The 25890-nt window shown below is 41.5% G+C and overlaps 1 protein-coding gene and 1 long non-coding RNA gene across 3 annotated transcripts; one reads left to right on the top strand and one right to left on the bottom strand.

The window, feature by feature from the left end:
• Positions 1 to 814: 814 nt before the first annotated feature.
• On the bottom strand, positions 815 to 1786 carry LOC308583675. Its single transcript, XR_014006335.1, has 3 exons — positions 1647 to 1786; positions 1277 to 1394; positions 815 to 1049 (listed from the first exon to the last, which is right to left on the bottom strand). It is a non-coding gene; the product is annotated as an uncharacterized lncRNA (long non-coding RNA).
• On the top strand, positions 1621 to 25112 carry STAM2 (signal transducing adaptor molecule 2). Of its 2 annotated transcripts, none has more exons than XM_081187597.1 (14): positions 1621 to 1756; positions 8126 to 8210; positions 10282 to 10357; positions 10572 to 10667; positions 11709 to 11855; positions 13375 to 13444; positions 14124 to 14244; positions 16707 to 16801; positions 17557 to 17642; positions 17785 to 17872; positions 18077 to 18131; positions 19131 to 19284; positions 21471 to 21625; positions 21744 to 25112. In XM_081187597.1, the coding sequence occupies exons 1-14, from the start codon at positions 1717 to 1719 to the stop codon at positions 21958 to 21960; spliced, it is 1485 nt and encodes a 494-aa protein (XP_081043723.1). In that variant the 5' UTR covers positions 1621 to 1716; the 3' UTR covers positions 21961 to 25112. The 2 variants fall into 2 exon arrangements, with proteins under 2 accessions (XP_081043723.1, XP_081043722.1); XM_081187596.1 differs by having other exon boundaries at positions 14058 to 14244.
• The last annotated feature ends 778 nt before the right edge of the window (positions 25113 to 25890 follow it).

Below are 25890 nucleotides of genomic sequence, written 5' to 3'. Positions count from 1 at the left end.
TTTTCTCAGACTTTGCTCACTTTTGAAGCTTTTCCAAAACTTTTCCAGAACTTCTCTTGCATCCATTTGGTAAGTTAAACTTTTAAAACTTTTTTGGGGGGTTTTGGATTTTGGGTTGGGGTGTTTGGGATTCAAGGACTTGGTGTTGTGGGGGGGGGGTTTGCGATAATCTGGGAGCTTGTGGGGCTTTTTTGGGAATTTTTATGATTTTCTGTGACCATTGGACCAGTTTGTTTTTTTTCAATTTTTTTCCCCTGAGTTTGAATTTCTGAGTGCTGGCTGGCTGGGGGAACAGCTGGAGAGGTTTCTGCAGGAATCTGGGAGCTTGTGGGGCTGTTTTGGGAATTTTTATGATTTTCTGTGACCATTGGGCCACTCTGCTGTTTTTTTTAAAAAAATATGGATTTGAATTTCTGTGTGGTGGGTGGCTGGGGGAACAGTTGAGGAGGGGGTTCTTCAGCAAAAAGCAAAGAGTGGAAGAGGAGCCTTCTTCGAGTGGTCCCCCAGAGTCTTAGAAAATGTACTGTACACTTTGTTGATTTTTAAATGTTTTTCTGTCATGTTTATAAAGTTAATTTATTTTCCCTTCAATTTTTGAACTGCTCTTTACAGTATGTGTGACTTTAAAGAGCAGTTAATAAACTCTTGTTGTACCAAATTTGGCTTTGTTTGGACTTTTTTTGACCATAGGAACGCATTAATTGATTTTCAATGCATTCCTATGGGATTTTGTGATTCGCAAGACGAAAAATTCGCTAGACGAGAAAACTTGCGGAACGAATTAATTTCGTCTTGCGGGGCACCACTGTACTTATTTCCTTTGTTCGAGTTTCGCAGACAGTTAATTCAATACCCTCCAAGCTTTCTCCAATGACAATAGGGATCAAATAAGAAACCGGGACGGCTGCTGTAAATTTGGGACCGTCCCTGGAAAATAGAGACACTTAGAGGGTCTGCAGTCTGCACTGATCCCACTGATGTCCATCTGAACTCTGCGAAATGTGCCACGTTCACACGGAAGCAGATGCCACAGATTCCAACCGCACCTGCTGCGAAGTCAAGTAAAAAAGCAGCCTTAATGCCAAGCGAACGTGCAGCGCCGGGCTGGCGCCACAATTCCCGAAAGCGCCATTGCTTTCTCTGCCAAGCTTCTGCCTCCGGCCCTCTTCCCCTAGAAGTCGCTCTGCCACTTCTCACCTCTATGGTTGAAGCCCCCTCTACATTTTGCATTGGAATTGCCAGGTGCGCGCGACTCTTCCATCCCCCCCCTCCCTACCTCTGCTTGATGGGTCTTCTGTTCAAGGACCAACCGACGCAGGGTGCCCAACGAACCGCCTGCCTGTTCCTTCCCCTCTTCGTCTCCTCCCTTCGGAAACGGCGACGTCGGGATAAACCTGCGGGATTCAAAAAAGCCCAGGCCTAAATTCCCTTTCTCAGCCCTTATGGATCGGCCCTCTCGCCTTCCTTCCCGCGCCAGGATAACTCAGGCGACTGTGTAGACGAACCGCAAACTGAGGGGGGCGGAGACGGAGGCGAGGTGGGGTCCTTACGGAGCGGGCGGAACAGGAAGTAGAGCGGAAAGGGAGCCGAGGGCGGGGCGGAGCTGTGCTGAGACGGGGTAGCTGCGCACCGAGTCGCTTCCTTACCTGGGGGCAGCAGCCGGGCCCGAGCGCCCCGGAGGGTTCGCCGTTCGCCGCCATTATTATAATAGCCACCATGCCTCTCTTCGCCTCCAACCCCTTCGAGCAGGATGTGGGTGAGTCCCGGCGGGTGGGATCTGCCGCCCACCCCCCTCCGCCTGGGAAAACGGGGTCGCGAGGGGTCGCCGGGCTTCAGCAGGCAGTGTCCACGGGAAAGAGGGGCCGGGGCTCCAGGGCGCCGCGCCGAGGTAGCTGACCCCGGGGCGGGGCCGGGAGGGAGAAGGGAGGATTGAACCCGGTGATCCCTGTTTCCCGGGAAGCTCTCTTGGGCAAGAGGCCCGGTGACACAACCGGCAGTTCCTGTTCGCCCCTGGGGACGACGTTGCAGCAGCGCTTCCTGGGTGGGGGGTCTCCGGGGTGGGGGTGGGGGGTTCTCGTATGGACCAAGGCCGAGGGGCGCGACCCTGGGCTCCCTCGTTCCTTTCCTATCCACCCCCCCCCGCCCTCACAATTGTTTTGGGTTACAAACACTAAAGGAAGCCGCTAGAGACCTTTCGGGAAGTTTTTGTTGCATTGAGGTTTTAGTCTTGGGCAGGCGAATAAGAGGGGCGTCTAATGTTGGGGATCGATGCCGGGGTGGAAGCGGGCACCTCTTAAATATAAGAGGGGTTAGTGGGGGTTGAGAATGTCCGCAGGCGCTCAAAGCTGCGGTGAAGTTATTCCTCTTCCCTGCGTTAGAGAGTTGTTTGGCCCGTTTCTTAGATACATAGAGGAATCACGTTCGTTTATTCCCCAGAGCTGGTACTCGTTCTATTAAATATCTCGTTGGCTGTGAGCTACCTAGAGGAATACAGTGGTACTCGGGTTACATACACTTCAGGTTACAGACTCCACTAACCCAGAAATAGTGCTTCAGATTAAGAACTTTGCTTCAGGATGAGAACAGAAATCGTGGTCCGGCGGTGCGGCAGCAGCAGGAGGCCCCATTAGCTAAAGTGGTGCTTCAGATTAAGAACAGTTTCAGGTTAAGTACGGACCTCCAGAACAAATTATGTCCTTAAACTGAGGTACCACTGTAAGGGCAAAAGTCCCCCCCCCCCCAATCACCCATTGTTCTAGGCACATTTTTGGGACTGGGAATTTCATGAGTGCCAGCAGTTTCTGAGCTTTGCACCTAAGATTTCAGATTAAAACTGTAGAGTGGAAGGAAAGGAGGACCTTTTTCTGCCTCCCCACTCTCCGAAAACTGGAGAAGAGACCCTGTTAAGAATATTGGTGAGATAGGCAGGGGAAGATCTAAAAATAACCGTAATATTTTAGCTGCAGTTCATTCATTTCCAGCTTTGTAGTCTTGTTACAAAAAATCATGCCTAGACGTTCTGTTGTTGCGCCCATAACCCAGGTTTAAGGTGCCATTTAGCTCCTAGCTTTCATATCTCCGTTTCTAACACTGTCCATCGCCACCACCCTGGTGCAAGACTGGAACTGAGAACTAATAGCTTGCTGAAATTCTAAGACGAACAAGGGTTTTAACCTGGCGGGTAGTTCCAGCAGTTAAACTACTGGATCGCTTCGTTCATATGCATTCAGGCCATAATGGTGCTGGAGACAGAGATATGTGGCAGTTTCTCATGCAGTTCCTTCTCCCAATATATCATATTGACATAACTGTTCAGATAACTGGGAGTAGGGGACTGGGAAAATAGGCAGGGAGTCTTGCATGGCTGACCTTGGTTTGACAACCTAGACATTGCAAGAACAGATATGCTTGTACCAAAACTTCTGGAAGTATTGAGGCCAGGCTCCTTGCACTCATTTACCTTCTGTGCGAAGGTACAGTTAAATTATTCAAAAACAGACTTCTAGAAATTTAATCTTAACCTTGTGCCTTCCTGTACTTTCACTGTACTGTCTCTCACTCTGTCAAATAAATGTGTTTTGGATCTTAAATAAATATTGTTAGTGGTCTTGGTAATAATTTGGATGCCTTGGAAGGAACACTACACCTGGAGTTTATTAGTCAACAGACCATATATCAACAGACATGACAGGACACTTTTCTCCTCATTTACAGTGACATCAACTGTGGTCAGCTGCTTGCTTTTGTCATTCCTGGTTGGTGGATATTTTGAAACCTGAGAACAGGCACCTTTTTTACAAGCTGTCTTGTGCTGTAAAAGTTGTGAAATTAGTGGCATTAACCTCTGTGTGTCTTTCAAACTTAGGCCTAAAGGGGGGGGAGCATTGCTTCCCACATTCTCTAGTAGTATCTGCAATGGGATTTTAAATTGTGTGTTTCTGAAACCACCATTTCAACAAAAATGTGTAAGAAGAAGAAGAGTTTGGATTTGATATCCCGCCTTTCACTCCCTTTAAGGAGTCTTAAAGCGGCTAACATTCTCCTTTCCCTTCCTCCCCCACAACAAACACTCTGTGAGGTGAGTGGGGCTGAGAGACTTCACAGAAGTGTGACTGGCCCAAGGTCACCCAGCAGCTGCATGTGGAGGAGCGGAGACATGAACCCGGTTCCCCAGATTACAAGACTGCCGCTCTTAACCACTACACCACACTGGCAGGAAAATAATCTTAAATCCTTTCTGTAGCTTTCCTGCACATGTATGCGTGCACTGTACTGAAGTTTATTGCTTTTGACAATTATTTTTTTTAGATCTAAGGGGTTCTTTAAAAATCACAGAGGAATTGGATATCTTAATAGTCTATTGTAGATGGTAATTCAGATACTCTTAGAAAATGTGGGAAGCCAAAATACATGGATGACAGTGCTCTCCTCTGCTAGAGGTTCAGCTGTTGAGCTTCCTAGGATAAGGCTAATATGTAGGGAGTTGAACGCAGATGGACTTTGATTTCTGGCACAAGCTCTTCTTCAGTCAACATTATTAAAAGCATACACCAGTTACATCAAACAAAAAAGTTAAGTGATTTGCTCGCTCTTCATAAAACACCATGAGAGTGGAAAAGATAGTAATTTACTGTAGTTGGGGGGAAATATTCTCTTATGATCCATTCCTTTTCTGTTATACAGAGATTGCTTTATATGCATATAATAGAGCAATCTGGAAACCTGCCAACCTTTCATGTCAGATGATAGGACCCTGTTGGTTCCTATGTCCTTACAGAAAAATATACATGGTTCAACAACCTTTGCTTTAGGCTAAGCAGCTCTTTTTCATGAAGGCTGATTGCATACACACTGAGTTGATAATATAGGATACCTGAATTAAGTGGAGAATGAATTGGCATTTCTATTATTGGAGGCTAGAATATTTAATTGAATTAATTACCAGAAACCAGCAAATTTGCTAGATCACTTAGTAGAAATGTGAATGCTTTAAATATGCTGATCATCTGGATGTGTTTTGTTGGAACCCTCAGTCTTTTTTTTTGTAACTTGTTGCAGGCTAGTCAGGATGTATGCTTTAGTAATTGGTTCACAATTATTTTTTGTTTTGTCAAACAATAAGACACCTTTTATGTGTTGGCGGCTATCTTTATTTAGTATTTGGATCTAAGAAAATATAAGATGATCAAGTCACTATAGCCCTCTGTTCTTTCTCCAAACCAAGTAGATCCCTATAAGTATGCATTGCCTTGCTAATTTGCATAGTATCTTGTTAAACTGCACAAGTTTAACATGGTTCTCCATATGGCAGGCATATTGTTGTTTAAAAAGGCAGTTACAACTTCAGTTAGTGCAAAGAAACAGGTGTCGGTGTGTATAGCCCTAGCTTAGTGAGGTACCACACATAGAAAGGGATGCTGCATTGATAGTCGATTTCCTTTTCTCTCTCCTTTACCCACTGAATAGTTGATCATTGCAAATAAGGCTTTATGAGCACAGTCTTAGCAGCTGAGTCAGGGGAAGGAACCGTGTACAGTACTTCCCACAATTTCTGCTAGAGACAAACACAAACATGGAAGCATTGCAAATGGGAACAAATGTGCATGTAGCATTTTACTCAAATTAGAACCTTTCTCAGTCATACATTTATTTAAAGTGTGATAGTTCCTAGTACAAGATAATTTTGTTAGCTTTCAGTAAGTCCCCCCTTTTTTTAACTGAAAAGTTGATATTTCTGTGATATCTAGCTTAATCGGGTATGTTGAAGTTAATGGAAGTACTAATTGTTTGATTTTACAATGTATGGGCCTTCCCCAACACAGCTACCCATCAGGTCTCACTGTTATCTGAGCTTCTGATAGTTATAGCACAGTTCACTTTTTTCTGAATGCATAAATCCTAAAAGATTTACAGTACTTGTAGAATGGATAAGAATTCTTTATTCTCCTAGGAGTACCACCCCTAATATTTCTGCTTGAATTAACTGTTCTGCATGTGCCTCCTGATTGGAGCAATGGTTGAGGCAGCAAAGCAATTGGCACTTCCTGTGTTACATCTCTTAATTGGGGATGACTTGGATGCAGAAGTAGGGCAGCAGGAACTGTATCAGGAAGAGACAAGACCAGAGGGTTAAACATTCCAAAATAAAACAGTCAACCTACTTTTGTGGGTGGATATTTCAGGAACACAGGAGCCTTTGATTTCCTGTGCCGTACAGCTTGGAACTTCACTGCCTTAGCGTGGAATTTGAAAATTGGTGGATAAAAATCAAGGCAAAACATGAATACACTTATTTCTGAAACTCAGTATGTATATATGTGTGTGTAATATTTTATTAAAGCTTTTTCATAACACAATAAGCTAAAATAAACTAATAGAAATAAATACAAAAACAGAGAAAGAGAAAAGAAAACATAAGAGTCCTCTCTCAAAGGTAGCTCTTAACCCTTGTCACCCTCAGAAAGTGGTGGAGCCTCCCAACTCTCACCTGGGAACTTTTTCTTCTTCTCCCAGTCTCTCATCCTGGGAGGTCTTCCCTTCCCTGCCTCTCACTCAGGGTCCTTCCACCAATTCAGGGTCCTTTGTGTGTGAAATCCTTAGACCCCAATAACAGCCTGGAGCAGAGGACACCAAAGAAAAGAAAAATAACCAAAGAGAAGTAAACTCATTTTCAAACCACCTTCTGATGTTCTTTTAACAGAGGAACAACAGAGGAAGTTACTTTATGATGGAGTTAAACCATTCGTCCATCTATCTCAGCATGACTGGCATCAGGTCTCCAGAGTCTCTGCTGAGGTTTATGTCTATCCCTACTTGGAGCTGCTGGGAATTAATCCAACCCAGGATCTTTTGCATGCAGTGCAGATGCTCTACAACTGAGCCATAACCCTTTGATTTAATAGCCCTTCTTTGATAGCAGGGGGCAGTGCAAAATTATGGAATGGATCGTTCTGTATCATTTCACAGCTGTTGACTAGGGATAAGGAAGATCTGGCTTTCTGGATGTTGTTGGATTCCAACTCCCAGTTATCAGGAATTATGGAAGTTGCAGTGCAGCGGAGTTGGGAGGACACCATTTGGGAGGACACCATTGATGCTGTTGGCAATGGTTGGCAGTGCTATGCTTTGAAGTTGCTGTAAAGGAGGAGTCTGTTAACAAACACACAGATCAGATCTTGAGAGTCTCTCACACATCGCTTGGACAGACGGCAATTTCAAGAGAATTTACAGTTTTCACAAGGGAAATGACTCATTTATTTGCCTATGATTTCCGAGCTCTAAACAAAGTTCTGTGTGCCAGTGCTGGTGCTTGTTCAAGCTTTGTTTTGTCCCTACTTCTTGCCCAATAAATGGGTTGAATCCCGTTCATGCTGTTGTGCAAGTGCTTTGGAGCCAGTAGGAGATGTCCATTAAAGGGAAGGGAGTGATCTTTGCCAATTTCCCCCATCCTCCTGTAGTCCTGAACCCTCCAGAACAGATTCTCAGGGAAGTTGAGAGCTGCAGGAGGTGGGTCAGGTCATCTTCCAGCTTCTACTCCAGCTCCACAAAGCAGAGAATTAACTCCAGCGCTTCCCTAAGATGCAAAGTAGTTATTTGATTTGTAAATACGTTTAAGAAGTTTTAAGTTGTTGCGTTAAAGGCAGCAACATTACTTGTTGTAAGCCAATCCTGCTGTAATCTCTTCTCCATTCTATTATGAAAGAACTGAGAATTTTAAAAACTAAATACTTGTGCTGCAAGCTGCTTTTTGGACATCCCCATCTTACAGTTTGGTTGAAAAAAATATGAATAGCAGATACATTAGACTTGTACCCACCTCTAAAGAGTTAATGTACAAAATTTCATATGTTTACACTTGGGTAAAGGAGGTATGAAAGATATGCCTTTTCAGACTAAACAGATCACATAAAATGATGACCTTGTAACTGCAGTTCTGTGAGGAGGTTTTTTCCATCACACTGAGAAATGTGCGTGTCCTTATGGTGGGAACGAAAAAACTGCTTCTGAAGTTTATAGCTTTGGGAGCATATACAGAATAAAAAGCAGTTGTTTTGCTAGTGGCAGTCATAACATGTGTATGTGTTTGAAAAGGTGTTGATTCTCAAAGCACTATTTTTCTTTATAGAAAAAGCCACAAATGAGTACAACACAGCTGAAGACTGGGGAGTTATTATGGATATATGTGACAAAGTTGGAAGCACTCCTAATGGGTAAGACACTTCGTCCTGCCTGCCAGCTCTCACTGAATGTCATTTTATGTTTCTGCTGAGTAATCTGTGTTTCCTGTGCCCAGATCTGATAGGTAGCTCTATTCATTCCAGTCAATTCAGGCTGGTATACACAGTAATGTGCTTATGTTAAAGCTCATCTTGTATAAAAAATCAGATCCATTTAAGATGCAAAGAGAAAATGTAACTAGGTCACTTGAGAAACTGTCCAGGTTGTTAAGTAAATTCTCTTTCTGTTGTGAAGTAGCAGAATTTTTTTAACCTAGAGTTTCCAGTAAATGCCAGTGTTGTTTAGATGAACTTTTTTTTCCTTGTGATTGTCTTCCAGAACTCTTGGACTCTTGGTTCTCATTAATTTTGGCAGCTTTTATTTTTATTTATTTTTTACCAAAAATGCATGCAAGATATATTTGCTTGCTTTCAGACTAAATTGTAAGAAGAAGTAAAATGTGTGCTTGGATGCGACTGTGCTTTATTCAAGCTTTGAAAGCATTTGGTACCTATTCTGTTTGAGCAAGCTAAAAATGTATACCAAATTGTGTTGCTATTGATATTGCTTTGTTTTTTTTTACCAATCCACCTTCTGGTGGCAAATAGCACTGTGGCGCTGTGGGTAAAAGCCTCAGCACCTAGGGCTTGCCGATCGAAAGGTCGGCGGTTCGAATCCCTGCGGCGGGGTGCGCTCCCGCCGTTCGGTCCCAGCACCTGCCAACCTAGCAGTTCGAAAGCACCCCCGGGTGCAAGTAGATAAATAGGGACCGCTTACAAAGCGGGAAGGTAAACGGTGTTTCCGTGTGCGGCTCTGGTTCGCCAGAGCAGCGATGTCACGCTGGCCACGTGACCTGGAAGTGTCTTCGGACAGCGCTGGCCCCCAGCCTCTTGAGTGAGATGGGCACACAACCCTAGAGTCTGGCAAGACTGGCCCGTACGGGCAGGGGTACCTTTACCTTTACCTTAACTTAAAACTACAATTTTGCAAGGGCTAAAAGCAGCCAAAAGACAGAGGAGAGATGAGGCCTTTTCAGACCTTCAAATTCTGTATTGGATCAGCATGTGAAAGGGGAGCAGAGATGTATCTCCTGATTGACAGTATGTGTGCAGTTTATAACCCTGCCTTTTCAGGGTTCCCAGTCTTGCGGAGAAAACCTTTAGTGTGTAGGCTGTCTGAACACAGATCCTATCAATGTGTGGAACAAGGGGGTAATTAATAGGTGTGATCCAGCTTCCCATTCACACATTGACTCTATGCAGAATTTGAAGATCTGAAAAAAAGGCTGTTGGAGCTTCCCTTTGCAACATGAATGGTAGGATTGTGTCCCAAAACTTTGGTTTTCAGTGTCTTTTTCCTTCCAATATTTCCTGTCTCCTTTTCAGTTAAGTCAAGTGTGGGCAATCTTGTTGATATTCCTTTGGAGAAGGTAATCGGGGTGTGTGTGTGTGATCAGAGTGCACCCCTTTCTCAAACAAGAGCATATACCCACCATCACCGTCCATTCACACAAACACACACCCCGTCCTCTCCCTCTTCTCTCTCGCATACACACGACCTGGAGAGATCTGTGCCACTGTTTTCCACATATTTCATGTTGCAGGCTCACCCCGTCAGTTCCAGAGAAAGAGCTTTGAGCAGGCAAGTGGAGCCTGCCTGATGGCCCTTCTCTTTCTCCACTCCACGGTCTGCTCTGTGAGAGTGGGGAGGGAGCCACCAGTCTTGAGAAGAACAGAGTTGAGTGAAGGAAGTGGGAAGATGCTGGCTCTTCCACCTTCAACTCTGCTCTTTTTAGGGCTGCCCATCCTGTCAGCTCTTTGTGTTTTTAGTACAGCTAAGAGAGAAAACCCTGGATTCCACAAAGTAATGGGATGTCTTCCCCGTTGTCCAGAGCAACCAAAAGTCACTCCAGGTGTCAGAAGAAGGGGGTGGTCAGGGGAGGTGCCCAACTTTGGGTGGCAGTGACAGGAAGATTGGGGGAGGGAGGGGAATAGGCAGCAGGTTGCCATCATGTGAATTACGTTATTGAAATAAGAGTCTGAAAAATGATATTGTTTTATCTAGAGCAAAAGATTGCCTCAAAGCCATTTTGAAGAGAGTAAATCACAAGGTACCCCATGTTGCTCTGCAGGCACTAACTGTAAGTATAATACATACTTATTTTATGAAAAGGGTTAAAACAGTTCTTTTTAATCATAAGGCAATACTAGATGATCGCTTTTGAATTCTATTTAATATCTGTAGATGATGTAGTAAATCTTTGTTATGGCCAATACCTTTCGTCACTGCTTACACCTTGTATTTTATGTGGTTATTTTCATCTACTAATTTTTGCCTTCAATTTCACTTGTTAGCTATTGGGAGCCTGTGTTTCAAACTGTGGAAAGATTTTTCACTTAGAAATCTGTTCTCGCGACTTTGCCAGTGAAGTACGAGTTATTATAAACAAGGTAAGGTTCTAATATGCTCCATATTTAATAAAAGCCAATGGGGAGAAATTCATTGTTATGGTGTCTATGCATCTGTCCAATACACTGCTGATATTTAACTTAGGTTGCAGAAAGGGACAAATTAAACAGAATTGATAGGGCTGAGAGATGAGTGGAAGAGACTAAAACATGAAATGATTTTCCACAGCAGTATTCCATTATGGACTGCAATGAAGAAAGCGTAACATGCAGTATCTGAATTGACAACTGTCATGCAGGAATGACAGACCGTGAGAAATCAGGTAGATCTTAACCTTGCACAGTAGTAGAGCCGGAAGAGCAAAATATTTGCACGTAAGCACATAATAAACCCGAATAATGGTATTTATAACCAGTAGGAGCCAGCGGGGGCATGTTACTCACCCGTCTTCTGAATACAGTGTGTTGCTTGCTGCAGCAGGGAGTTCAACACAGCGCAGGCCGAGTGTGAATACAGTGTTGGGCCTCTTGGACTGGCTCTGCTGTGGCATCTGAGCCACCCTACCCCTGCCATGTCCCATTCCCTCTCAGTAAGCAGCAACAACATGCTCAGTTTGGAAGATGGGGAGCAACAGATATCACACACACACACACACACACACACACACACACACACACACACACCCAGTTCTACATGCTGCTATTGCTTATGTGAACATGTTGTGGACATATTATCAGTGCTGCATTGACCTCTAGATTTTAGTACGAGGCAATTTAAACATAGGCCATGATCCAAAGAGCTAGTTTAGCCATGTTCAAGGACCTGGCTGTGCCTAATGGCATTTCTTTCCTTCAGCGGGCCTTTCCCCACCTTAAGCAGCCTACCCTTACACCATTTCACAATTCCATTTTTTTTTTTTAAACTCCCTTCGGTTTCAGAAGAGGTGTGGCGCAAGCCCCAAATCCCCCCAGGCCTTCAGAGCTAATTTGGGTGGTTCTTTGGATCCTAGCCACAAAGCTTTAAAAATCAAAATTTGCCTTGTAGATTGTGCTATAAAACCGGGCTTGTTTGTGTCTTTTTAGGGTCATCCTAAAGTATGTGAAAAGTTAAAAGCTTTAATGGTTGAATGGTCAGAAGAATTTCAGAAAGACCCACAGTTCAGTCTAATATCAGCAACTATTAAATCTCTTAAGGAAGAAGGGGTTACATTTCCTACCTCTGCATCACAGGTAAGAGGCTATAGTTATAACTTTTTTGGCATGTTTACAATTTTGCAGATACGTGAGGACATTTTAAGTAAAACGTAGAATATTTTGACATGCTTGATTTTCAGCAAAAGCCTGGTTTTCATAGCGAGACAGAATTTTACTCTGCATCTGAATAAACTATTATCAAATGTATATTTCATCCTTTTAAAAAGATTTTTATTTCCTGGCTAGTTTACAAATATCTAAATATACTCAGTCATTTAAGAAATGCTATTAAAACAACATAATTTTATGCTATGATCCTTATTGCCAAGATGGAGAACTGTAGCATAGCTAAACTCATGACCCTGATGAATGCAGATGCATATAGTGGGAACTTTAAAACCAAGCCCCACCAACTGCTGTTTATTGTATATAGCCTTATCGATCTGCTAATGAATTCCAAACCTCAACAAAAAGAAGGGGTGAGTGGGTTGTGGTAGCGCTATGAAAAATCAGTATGTGTGACAAACTATTTGCCATACAGGGCAAAAGAAACAGGAGGAGGACATCAGCAGGTGCTAGAAAGCAATGTATTTTGAAGAAATACTCTGGTCTAATGCATTTTTTGGAGAGAAACTTTTCAAGGTCTGCTCTGCTTACTCAGTTACCGACTTGGGTCTCTCTGGAGGCAGCGAGCAAAGGTGCTTGGAGTGGGGGGATTCGTTGATCAGTATTACTTGTGACAGGGCTAACCTGTATGTATTGTGATGCTAGTACCAAATACTGACTCTGCCTTACAAGGTTTTTGTAAGAATTACTGAGATAATGTAGATGAAGCGCTTTGAACTTGTGAAGTACCCTCAAAATAGGGAGCCAAGGACCAAATTGATGTGTGCAATAAATTTATTTATATATACATACATACATACATACCCAGCCACTCTGGGTGGCTCCCAACCGAATATTAAAAACACAGTACAGTCTTAAACATTAAAAACTTCCCTAAACAGGGCTGCTTTCAGATGTCTTTTAAAAGTAAGATAGTTGCTTGTTGCCTTGATATCTGACAGGAGGGCATTCCGCAGGGCAGGCGCCACTACCAAGAAGGCCCTCTGCCTGGTTCCCTGTAACCTCACTTCTCACAGTGAGGGAACCACCAGAAGGCCCTCGGCGTTGGACCTCAGTGTCTGGGCAGAACGATGGGGGTGGAGATGCTCCTTCCGGTACGAGCAAGCACATGAGTCCAAACTCATTCACGTAATACTTAGCCTTAGGTGTAACTCTCTTGAGGCTTGAGTTGGCATTTTGTCTAGAGACAGTATATACCATTACCTTGTGACTGAAATGCTGGAAGTTGAGATGACACTGAAGAGTTCCTATCCAAAATCTGTGTTCCTAGCACCTCTTGAGATTCCAGTCCTTTCTTGTTTTAAACAAGTTTAAAAAATGCTTCCCACAAGGCAGCTACATCAGTATCACTGCTGTTTTTAAAGTACAAGCAAATAGTAGAACTTTTTCCACTTGGTGTAGTATATTAATATTGCCAGTACATTTACAGAGTCCCTCAGCTGTTGCCAAGAATGGTGCATCATCAAGCAAAAACAAAGAGGATGAAGATATAGCTAAAGGTAAAGTATTAGTCACCATGTATCTTGAGCAATATAACATTTAAAGTGTTTCTAAGCTTATGCTTGGAGATGTATTTTGATGCCTAAAATGCACAACATGTTCCATTTAAAGAAGACTGAACAATGAGGTGGAAATGGGTTAGGAAATGGAAGACAATGAGAGGTTTGAGCAGTTATTTTCTTAAGGGGGCAAGGAGTAGGGAAAATTCAAGTTTTATACCTCAGAAAATGCATATTCTTTTGGAGCTGCTCTTCCCTTTAATTGAGCTCTTGGGATGCTTGTTTCTTCTAACAATTTTCTGTTAGTGTTGTCATTCTGTTTTGCTAGTTGTCAAGAACTGACATTAGTTTCTAAAGCTTATAAGCAGCTTGAGGTCTGAGACCTTTCACGCTTATAGCAGTGGTGAATGACTTAAGAAGCTCTTTGTGATCTGGAGTAATCCAGCTAATTTACACGAAAATACGGTATATTGCAGTGTATAGCGCTTTAGCAATATCCTTAACAATAAATAAATAACTAGTTACCTTATGGTAGAAAATAAAACTGCTATTAACACATTTCATCATTATTTGGAACATTATAAAAGGCATTTCTTTGTTTTCCAAACCATAGCTATTGAATTATCTTTGCAAGAGCAAAAACAACAAACAGAAACAAAACCTTTATACCCATCTGTAGAAGTTCACCCAAGCAATCAGAAAATTTCAAGAAAGGTGCGCGCCTTATATGACTTTGAAGCTGTCGAGGACAATGAACTCACCTTTAAGAGTGGAGATATAATTGTTGTTTTGGACGACAGGTATGTTATACTTTGAGACCTCTATCTGTAGAGAGGGCTGCTGAACTAAATTTATTTACTGTTTAGGGAAGTTTTTTAATGACTGGTGTTTTAATGTGTTTTTAATCTCGTGTTGGAAGCCGCCCAGACTGGCTGGGGAGACCCAGCCAGATGGGTGGGGTATAAGTAATATTTTATTATAGTTGTTGTTGTTGTTGTTGTTGTTGTTGTTGTTGTTGTTGTTGTTGTTACTACTACTACTCTGTATGGGTTGTAGCCAACAAAGTTCTACTCAGAGTAGATCCATTGACATCAATGAACCTAAATTTGTCATGCCCATTCATTTCACTGGATCTACTCTGAATATGACTTTACATTGGATACCACCATGTATGCCATACTACTGCATGCTCATTATGCTTTGAACCCCTGTGATCATTGTAAAACTTCCTTGGACACCCAAAAACCATTTAGATAAATTTTTAAATCTTTGTGGAGGGTTTCTTCTCAAAATACAAGGGGGTTCTGTGCTTGATCAGAATTTTCATGTATGTGTAAGCCACAAGGAACCCTTTGAGGCAAGATTAGCTTACATTCATCTTTTCATCTCTAAACTCTACAACTCTACTTTGCCCTGCTTCCCAGGCAAAGGGTGTCATCCATTGGCATCTGTGTTCTGGAGAGCCCCAGTCATCTGGCCCAGATGTGGGGGGAGCGCAGGTAGGGGGAGAAGAGGGGCAGGTCCTGTTGTAAGAGAGGAAATTTGCCCAGATGAATTTCATCAGTAGGATTGTTCTTCAGTTGCAGGAACACACTCTTAAGCCAAACCAAAGCACCAGGCTGCAGTATTGGTTTGGATAGAAGTTCTGTTGAAATTAATACAACTTTGAAATAGAAATGTTCTGGGTTGTGATATGGACTGATACTGTAGCTGTCCCAGCTTTTGAATCATGGAGCCATTTCTTTATTGCCACCACCAGAAGTGTTCTTTAGGAACTGTGTTGTTGTTGTTTTTAAAAAGTGAAGTGCTTCCAGAGGTTTACTGATTTAAAAGCGCTTCACTCAAGTCTTGCGGAGGAAAGCATGGCGACTTTCATGAGCCTTAGACTTGTGTGATGTCCCCTCCCCTTTCTTTCTGTGTGGCTGCGAGAAAGCGTTTTCACTTGCCATTTTCAACTAACTGGTTTATAGTTGTGTTGGAACCTCAGATTGCGGTTAATCTTTATGGTGGATTATTTATTTATTTGTGTCCTGCTTACATGCCTCAATGGCTTTTGAGCAGTTTACAGCTATAAAATCAATTATGAAATACCCATGCATAATTAAAACACACAATGAAACAATTCCTTCAAAGCATTTAAAACATACATCAATATAAGCAGTTTAAAAGTGCAATTAAAGCAATTAGATCAGGAAGTTCAAGTTCAGAGGAATGCTTGTCTAATGAGGTGTGTCTTCAAGACCTGGTGCAATGCCAGTACTGGCAAAATTGGCTGGGTTCAATTTGCTGTTCTTTATGCCCTAATCCTAATGCCCTTAATTGGGCAGAGGAGCAGAAGATAGTTTGTTGGGCAACATGCTCCAGTATTCTTAGGGACTTTAAAATATTAATAATGTAATTGTTGTTGTGGTTGTTGTTGTTTATTATGCCCTGCCCATCTGACTGGGTTGCCCCAGCTGCTCTGGGCAGCTTCCAACAAAAATACAGAGGCAAACAGCGTTTGTCCGCAGACAGCTTCCGGGTCATGTGGCCAGCATGACTAAGCCGCTTCTGGCAAACCAGAGCAGCGCACGGAAACGCCGTTTACCTTCCCACTGGAGCGGTTCCTATTTTTCTACTTGCACTTGATGTGCTTTTGAACTGCTAGGTTGGCAGGAGCAGGGACCGAGCAACGGGAGCTCACCCCGTTGCAGGGATTCAAACCACCGACCTTCTGATCTGCAAGCCCTAGGCTCTGTAACACATGTAAAACAGCTATAGTTACATGCTAATTCATAAACCTGAATGCATAGTAAGGATTGTATATTAAATTACTTAACTGAATTTGTTTCATTCATTCATTGTTTCATTTGTTTCAACCTCTGAGGTTTTGGAGAACACTTGTGAGATTTAAACATTAGAGAAGATAGTAAGATGTTGTCAAATACACACAGAGAACAAATATTTAGGCTTTTGCTACTACAGGTTTTTTTTAAGAGGGTTTTTTTCAAGTGTTTTCTTGTGTCATTTTGGTACCTTGTAGCAGATGCTGGGCATTTTGCAAATCTGTCCCTACAGTGCTTTGCTTGTCTTGCAGAGCAAGCGGTTGTGGTTTGTTTCTGTGGCTTTTCTTTAATGGAGCTATGAATGGCAGAAGGCAAGTTATGGAAAATATTCACTTGTAAATTAAGAGCCTATCCTAGGGATTTGTAGGGAAACAGGTGAGGGACAGTATATTGCAGTTGACTGTTTGTGTAATAAAATGTAAATCTTTATTGCTCAGTGATGCCAATTGGTGGAAAGGAGAAAATCACAGAGGAATAGGATTGTTTCCATCTAATTTTGTGACTTCTAACTTAAACGATGAGCCTGAGTCAGGTAAGCCGAATAAAAAAAGGTGGTATTGAAAGCACTTTAAAAGTCACACATAAAGTATTATCCCAATTTGATGTAGGAACGTACCATGAAATTTAATGACTTGTCCAAAGTCACTAAGTACCCTGGGAATTGGCTCTAATCCTCTTGACTCACAATGCCTAATTGTGCTCTGATTGCTAAATCGTTTTTACCCTATGCAATATGACAGAAGATCTTGCATTTTTATGAGCAGTAACTTCCCATATGTCTTGTCAGTGGCATTATTATTTCAAGACAAGACTATTTCACTTGCTGTGAAGCCACAGATGGAGGAGGGATGAAAATGTGAGAATAGATGGTTCTTAACGCTCTGTTGCAACCTAATCAAAAAGTTTGGTGTTGCCAAACGAAAACATTGAACTATCACAAGTCAAACTGCTAAAAGTCATGATATGAAATGACTTTTAATTTGCCATCTGGGTTTTGAGCTCAGTGCATTTGTGCTTTAAAATAAGTGTCGTACACCACAAGAGCAAAATTTAAAACTTATTTTTCCGTGTGTGAAGAGTTGCTGCATGTAGGAAAACTTAAGCAGATAGTTCTATCCCTGTAGCTGTATTGAACTTGGATTTGTTTTTATAGGCATTTTTATTGTTGGGTGTTTTTGGTTTTAATTTGCTTCAGGGTGTTTTATTGCGAAGTGATTCAGAAACAAACAAACAAACTGCTTGGAAAACATTTTAGATTGAGAAACTCATGCTATCATGTTCTCTTAGCTGCAACTGTGGAGAAAAGTTCTTCTGCTGAAGACACAACAGAAGAAGTTACAAAAGCTGAGCCGGAGCCCGTTTACATAGATGAGGTGTGTGGTTGCTTTCAACTAGTACAAAGTCTCATTAGATACTACTTCCTTGAAGAAGCTATTGAATTTTGACTGAGTTTGGGAACTTGCAGTCCTAAGAGTTCTGCATGCCTTTCTAGTGATGTTTTTCTTCGTCTTTCAGAGTAAGATGGATAAGGCATTACAGTTACTCCAGAGCATAGATCCATCGGACCCTAAACCTGATTCTCCTGATCTCCTGGATTTAGAAGGTATTTTTGATTGCCGATAAATGTGCCAGCAGTCCTATTCCAGAATCCATTGTCCTTTGTTCAATAAGCTAAGTGGCAGTCTGGGAGAAAGGTGGGAGGTGAGACTCCCCTATCACAATGCATATCAGCCCCATTTATATCGCTTGCAGTCTCCTCAGCTATGAACATTTAACTGAACAAATATCAATATTTGTATATTCTCAGATATCTGCCAACAGATGAGTCCCATGATAGATGAAAAACTAGAAGAAATTGATAGGTAAGACAGTCGAGCAATACGTGTGAGTAAAATGGGAATGTATGCTTAAGCAGCACATAGAAGACTTAAGACTGTCATGTTTTCTCTGTAGACCTCTTTCAACTTATCCAGGCTTGTTTAGAAGCTTGAAACAAGACATTAGCTTTGTTGTACTTAGGCCATGCACAAGCAAAGAAGAGGACAATTCAGGCTGCAAATAGGTTTAGAATGTGGGACTCTTTGTGGGTTTACTAGAACCCACCTGTAAGATGGTGTAGGTCTAGCCATCTTAATTTGTTTCTGCGTTCCCAGCAGGTGACCACTTCCTGCAATTTGGTTGAGTGCTGAATGAAGGCATAATGGGGGAGGGATATTAACTATGGGGGTAGTGCTATCAGTAGAACAAACCAAGTGGATTTTGGTCTCTTGGAAACAGATATCAATCCCAATTATTTTTAGCTTCTCTCTCCCACCCCTCACCCCCTAATGTTGTTTGGATAACTTATAAACTTAGCTGTTGAAATTTAGAAATCCTGCAGATTTAACAGTCATGTCTCCTGTCATAGCCTTCAACTATATTGTCCCCTCTTGATGGAGAAGTATCGTGGGGGTGTATAGCTAAGTTCTTACTTAAACAGTTCTGGGAATTGCTTGTGTAAAACTGCTAGCTAGCTTTAGGAAGCTCATGTATCCTGTAGAGCAGCCTTTGCCAACACGGGAATCTCTCGATACTTTGGACTAAAGGTGCTATCATCCTCAATCCATAAAGGGCAGTGGTTGGCAATGGTATGAGTTGTGGTCTACAACATCTGATGGCACTCTGTTGAAGAAGGCTGCATGATAACTATGGGAACCGAGCAAAGGGTTGGATGTGTTGCAGGGAAGTCCTTAGACTTGGTATTGAGAAGCAAACACCTTCTTTCCAAGTCACTTCTTAACCTCACAGGCTGCACATTAATGTCTAGCACACGGACAAGTGCATAACTGCAAACACTTGACTTAACACTCTTTTTGAACTAGGAAGCACTCGGAATTGTCTGAACTAAATGTTAAAGCCTTGGAAGCTTTGGAGCTCTACAACAAACTGATGAATGAAGCGCCTATGTATTCCTCATACTCGAAGATGCATTCTTCTGCACCCTATCCACCCACGTCCGCTGGTGTTCCAGTGCAGGTCAGTGTCCCTGTCTAGCAAGGATTCTTTTAAGAACAGTTGCTGCAATGTGAGCAAGGGCCACTGCTCCATTAACAACTTTAAATTTTAAGGTTTTTGAATCCTGCTGCATTACATGTCAACATACACGTAAGCAAAACAGCTACTATTTATTTCTCCCACAGCTATTTCTTTCTTTTTTTAACCCATACCACATACGGTAGTTAACAGATTTCGGAGAATGCTTTAATTGTAAATTTATTGTAGGCTTGGATCCAGTGTGGTGTAGTGGTTAAGAGCGGTAGTCATGTAATCTGGGTAACCGGGTTCGCGTCTCCGCTCCTCCACATGCAGCTGCTGGGTGACCTTGGGCCAGTCACACTTCTTTGAAGTCTCTCAGCCCCACTCACCTCACAGAGTGTTTGTTGTGGGGGAGGAAGGGAAAGGAGAATGTTAGCCGCTTTGAGACTCCTGAAGGGGAGTGAAAGGCGGGATATCAAATCCAAACTCTTCTTCTTCTTCTTCTTCATCCAAAGAGGGGAGCAGGTTCTGTGTTTTTTCCCCAGAATCCTAACTCCGCTTTCCTGAGAATAAGCTCCATTGAATTCAATTGGACTTATTTCTGAGTAGGCATGGTTAAGATTGTGTTGTATGACTGTATTTGCAAAATAATTGTTTTTATATCACCTCCTTCCTTGGGGAGCTACAGTTGAGTGGGTGGGGGTGTTGCGAAATAAGATCCAAGCCAGTAAGTTTTCCAAGTTAAACATGTTTTCATTGTAGCTTTGCAAATCAGGGGGATAGATTTACTTGTTCAAGCTTTACATTGATGAGCAGTCTAGTTAAAAGGCTTGTGGGCTAGCTGATAGAGGGACTTAGGAATTAGGCATACTGCAGTACAAAATTTTGGGTGATACACCAGCATTGCAATGTTTTTACGTTGACACCAAACAATAAGTAAAATAAAAGAGATCTGTTGGTGCACATGTTTTGAGTTGTAGTGTTGAGATTTTTGACAATGAAGTGTATCTTGGAAGGACAAAAGCAGTGTTGTCCAGTAAAGTATTGATTTCTCTTGCTTGTTCCTTTGGGCTACAAGTTCTCTGTGTGCTGAATTAAATAACTTGAAAATTCACTCCAAACACTCACGCTTGCTTTAATAAACTAAGGGAGTGGGGAGAGGAAAATGTGCAGGCAATAATTAAGTGCAAAAAAGGGGGGAGTGGCTGCATATATTAGGTGGATTTTACATAATCAGTGTGGAAAGAATAGTTACTATGGTAACTGCCACATCAAAGATGATGCATTTAGCTATTATGCATTGCAGTGAACTCTTAAAAATGATAGAAGATTGAATATATTGGGGGGTGTAAAGGAAATTATGAGTGTTAGACATCTTAAATTCTAATATTCCTGTCATTTGAAAATAATGCTGCTTCCTGATGAGTATTAAAAACCAGTGATAGCTATAGTTAAGGGGCCAACAGTCATACTAAGAGCGGTCCCACTGAAATAATTGGATAAGTCAATTTATTTCAGTGGGTTCAATCTGAGTGTGGTTTAGATGGTTATCACCTTAAGGTACTAGTAGAATATAGCTTTTGATGGAACAAGACCTGAATATTTTATTCGTTAGACTTTTTCCCTACTCTTCTTCCAAGGAGCTTGGAACAGCAACCATGGTTTTCTTCCCACCTACTCTACCCTCATAGTAACCTTGTGAGGCAGATTAATTTGGGGGAAATGATTGCCTAAGGCAGGCATAGGCAAACTGACCCTCCAGATGTTTGGGACTACAATTCCCATCATTCCTGATCACTGGTCCTGTTAGCTAGGGATGATGGGAATTGTAGTCCCAAACATCTGGAGGGCAGGAGTTTGCCTATGCCTGGCCTATGGTTACCTGGGAAATCTTGTGACTGAGTGAGGATTTAAGCCTGTGTATAACCACCACATTGTGATAGAAGCTTAGAGGAAGCTACTTGAACCATGATGGTGCAATAATGACCTTGATGCTGTGCTATAAAATACCTACTCTTTCTTTATATTCCCTCAAGGAACAATTCCTGCGAGTTTTAAAAACCACAGCTTTAGTGCAGTGCTTTTGCCACATACAAAACTGGCCATAGCTTTTGTGTGTGTGCTACCCTTTTGGTTTTTTACCTGTGCAATTTCAGACTTGTAATGTTATTCTGTTTCCATTGCAGTCCTATCCCATGCACCCTCACAGTGGGAACTATGTGGTTCATGGTGTTCCTCAAGGCTACAATCCAGGAAGTGATCAGATTGGTCCACTGAGGTCCTTGCCGCCAACTATAAATTCTTCAGTAACTTCTCAGCCTGGTCAGGCAGCTTATTTAAGGTACTCCATCAACAAAGCTGTATTGAAGACGTCTTGCAAATGGTGTAATCTTTCTAGGGTTGCCGTTTGTTTTGCGTGTTGACAAAATGTCTTTTTTCCTTTTCTTTTTGTATTTCAGCACCGGTCTAGAATCTACTGCTGCTTACATGAACCAGAATTCTTGCCTTCCGCCACCTAATACAGTCCCTTATGCCCAACAAATGGGTATGCCTATGGATATGTTCACATACCAGAACAATGCATCCAGTTTGCCTCAAGGAACATGCTATCCAGCAGTTCCAGCTCATTCCCTTACACAGCAGCGAACAAATTACCATCAACAGCCTCTCCTGTGAAAATGCAGTCTGTTCCTGAAAACAGTTTTGGATGTTGCTGACCCTTGTCATTTAAATTGTCCCTCCATTGATTTAAAAGGATGCTTCTGCTCAAGGGAAAAGACAGCCAAGCAATTTCAAAGTTAAAAAAGTTAATTCAAGTTTAACACTTTTTTCCTTCTTGCAAAGCTGTTTAAATAAGGGGAGCTGCTAATGTGTTAAAAGGCCTTCAACACCCTGCTTTGCATAGTCGTCCATCAGCTCTGCTCCCTATTTATAATGAAGCCTCTCTAGAGTAACTTTTCCTAGTGCTACGTTTCATAAGAAAAAGCTTGAAAGCAAGTTTATATGTGCAGCTCTTCCTGTTCATTCTTTCCAGAGTTTATTAATGACATTGTTTTTATGGAACCTTTAAGTCTGAAGTGGTATCTTGAAACCCAATTAGTTTAGCTAATTTGCTTTTCAGTTTGCACCCCTGCTAGAACATCCTAACAGATTGCATTTTATGATTGTACAATAAAGCAGTTGTAAATTTGGGAGAAGAAAATTTTGAATGACAGCAGTTAATGGACTTTTATGGTTTCTGCCAGATTGGATTTCTTATTTGCATTTCTCAGAAAACTAGTGCTACTTATTGCTGAGGAGTAGTTCTTATTCCCTGTCTAGGAAGAGAAGAGTCTCAAGATTGCATTTTTAGTATGTAAATTAATTTCCAAGCACAAGTTACTCTGATGGAACTGGACCTTTTGCTCTGCCTTCTCTCTCTGCTTTCATTCAGTGGTTTTGCTGAATACTTATTTGCATGAAAGAGAAATCTTTCATATTGGGAAGACAACATTTATGCTGCAATTTATTCAAAGCAGCGATCTAGGAGCAGATGTCATCTTCTTGGCCTCAACTAGCAAATACACATTTTTAAGAGTTAAGCATCTAAAATAAATATCATGCAAAAATATAATTGCAGTGTTCAGGGATCAGAAAGACTCCTGCCCTGACAGAAAATGAAAGGAAAGATTCTGTGTTTTCTTTAGGTTCATTAATTCCTTGTTGACCATTTACTTATCCAGCTATTTAACATAATCATCTTTAATATATTGTTTATAGGTTACATATGGATGAACCATACTCTGCAAGCAGGGTGGGTAGTGAAATGAACTAATGATTTAGCCTGAGCAAAAGGTAATGATGGAACACACGAAAATCGAAAGGCATTTATACTTTGGTTTCAGAGCTCTTCTGAAATATTTACCGTCTGTTGTGCAAATACCTGTTATTTCGTAGTGAGGTCTGTGTTTGTCTAACTCAAACCTGCCTGTTGTCAAGTGGCCCTTTCACTTCCTATACTGGTGCTAAATAGGCTGTTCAGAAGCATGTTAGTGATCAGCTGCAGTTCCATTTTGGACCAATATTTGTGTGTGTGTGTGTGTGTGTGTGTGTGTGTGTGTGTGTGTTTCTTCTGGAACACTTACTTAGTTGATCATCTAGCCATGGTGGTTTCCTTTCTGTCTAGAAATGGTATAGAATGGGAAATGGGGCTCAAATTAGCCTTTTCTGTTTTCAAAACTGAATTAGTTTCAAAAGGTATTCTTTTAGAATCCTTATTAAGAGCAGGCCCAGTTTCCCCGCCGCCACCTCTCTCAGCCCAAACATTTGATAAATGAAATGAAGACTTTTTGATGAGTATGTAACTCCTTCATATTAATAAATTACATAATCAGTTTTTATTGATTCACAATCTTTGATACCACATTAAGTGGTGCCCAAATTTTGACTGTGATGTTAAGCTGAAGCAACATTTTTCATGGTATTTTGTTCTTTATATATAATATATAAATAGTATGTGTGTGTATATATATCCACTTGTCTGATATTTTATACACAACATTATATATTCTCATTCTCTAAAAAAAAAAATCAGTGAAATTTTATACATAGCTGCATTTTGCATTATTGCTAGTTGCTGTAATCTTACAATACATTTATGCAGGTTGTATATATGTATAAATTCTGATGTTGAAATTGTGTATTTAGTGTACTGGTGACAATGGGATCATCTTTCCCTTTTCTCTTTTCTAGACTAAAACATTATTTATTGCTGAGGTGTGATCATAATTATGCTGCCAAAGGAACTGACTACAGATTTCCATAGGGCCCAGACTCCATTGACATCAATGAGTGCTTAGCTATTGATTTGAATGGACTTCAGAATGTACTGCAGGCATACACCTATTTTTATATTAAAAGCAAATCCTTTGCTTTTCACATGTTAACTATTTAATTCTGACAGTTTGTAATAAGGGTGGTATTGTGGTTTGTTTCATGGGTGTTAAAATAAGGTACAGTTTCTTCTTGGTCATTTTGTTACCTTAAATTGTATACAAATGTTTTTCCCTATCTGAATGTTGCCCAAGGGCACTTGTCCCGTCCATATTGCCACCTGATTCAAGCTTCTTCTTCCTCTTCCTCTTCCTCTTCTTCCTCTTTTTAAAAAAAGTTAACACATAAAATTAACAATAAGTTCCCCAAGACCTTGGCATCTATATGCATTCCAGTGTTTCTCCCCCACCCCAATAAATATTTAAATGGCTAATCTTCTAAATCTTTTGCTCTTTATGTGTTTATTTGGTTTTCATTTGTACCCTTTCCATGCCCTGCAAACATCTAGCATAACCTGCTGAAAGATTGCCAGTTAAGGGATGGCTATGTCATGCTATAACTGAAGACCTTTCCCTTATTATCTATGCATCATTTCTCAAGATAAGTGTTTTGCAGTGTTTCACAATGTTAAGCATAACTAGGTTTTCGTTGCTATAAACTTAGTTTGTACAAGGCTTGACTGTCTTTCCCTTGGAATAATCTTAATCCATCCATAGCAGTAGATTAAATTATTTTGCTCTTGAGCTAACTGGTGAAAGGAAAAGGGATGAAACGGAGCACTGGAATTGGTGGAATGCCTTCCAAATATGTACTGTTCAAGAAGTTCCCGTTGTGGTTGCTTGTCCATGTTCAGACTTCCCATACCACAAAATACTTTCTGGGTGTTTTTACACGATACTATGTTCAAGCAACCGTCAGTATTAACAATTGGAGATCTGATCATATTAAATATCCATCCAGATTCTTGTCTACAACATGTTTGGGCTGACTTGGGCAAATAAAACTTGTTTAACAAACATATTAGTAGAGTGTCTTCTTTTTTATTATGTGCTGATTCCCTTTAACTTGAGCCCCGTCAGCTGTTGGGTTAGAAACCCTTTTATACATGGCCCTTATCCAATCTGGCTGCAGGTTTGAATGGCCCTAGGCAGTCTACACTCTGGTGACGCTTTGCCCTGGTTAGCTTACCTGGTGACATTGCTGCACCACATGGTGCCTGTTGGTTTGTTATAGTCATTATTTTAATTTTGGCATGTTGCCCTAGAAGAATGCGATGTTTGGATCATTGTCTGGGAAATATAAATGGTGGCTAGTTTAAATAACCAGTCTGGGTGTTAGGGTGGTGTTTTTTTTAAGGGGTGCTCACAGCAGGCATCAGCAGTGGACCCTGCCGGGACATTGGAACCATGGCAGCTGCTGAAGCATGTCTAGTACTGAATCTAGCCTTGCCTTCTGACTCAGTTTCATGTTGTTCACCCCCTGGGGAGCCTTGCAAGGACTAGGAAGGAGTCCCGCAAGGACTTGGAAATTGGTACTGATTTAAAACGGAAAACATCAGTATGCTGAATTTTGCATACAGTATCCATTTGTGGTTGAACAGCATGTGTAGGTAGGGTTCAGAGACGCGTGAATGGAGTTTTGCCACCACAATGGGGTGCTCTCCATCTTCTGAGAGTAGGTGAAACTCTGGGCACGAGATGTGGCATGTGGGGCTGTATCTAGATCAGAAGGTTGGCAGTAATCGGGGAGAGTCTTTGTTGCGAGCAGAAGTGCCTTCTGTTTACCCAAATGGTT

The sequence above is a fragment of the Podarcis bocagei genome (assembly GCF_964188305.1).
Source record: "Podarcis bocagei genome assembly, chromosome: 1".
In the NCBI taxonomy this organism is placed as follows: Eukaryota; Metazoa; Chordata; class Lepidosauria; order Squamata; family Lacertidae; genus Podarcis; species Podarcis bocagei.
This window is presented reverse-complemented; position numbering and strand designations above follow the sequence as displayed.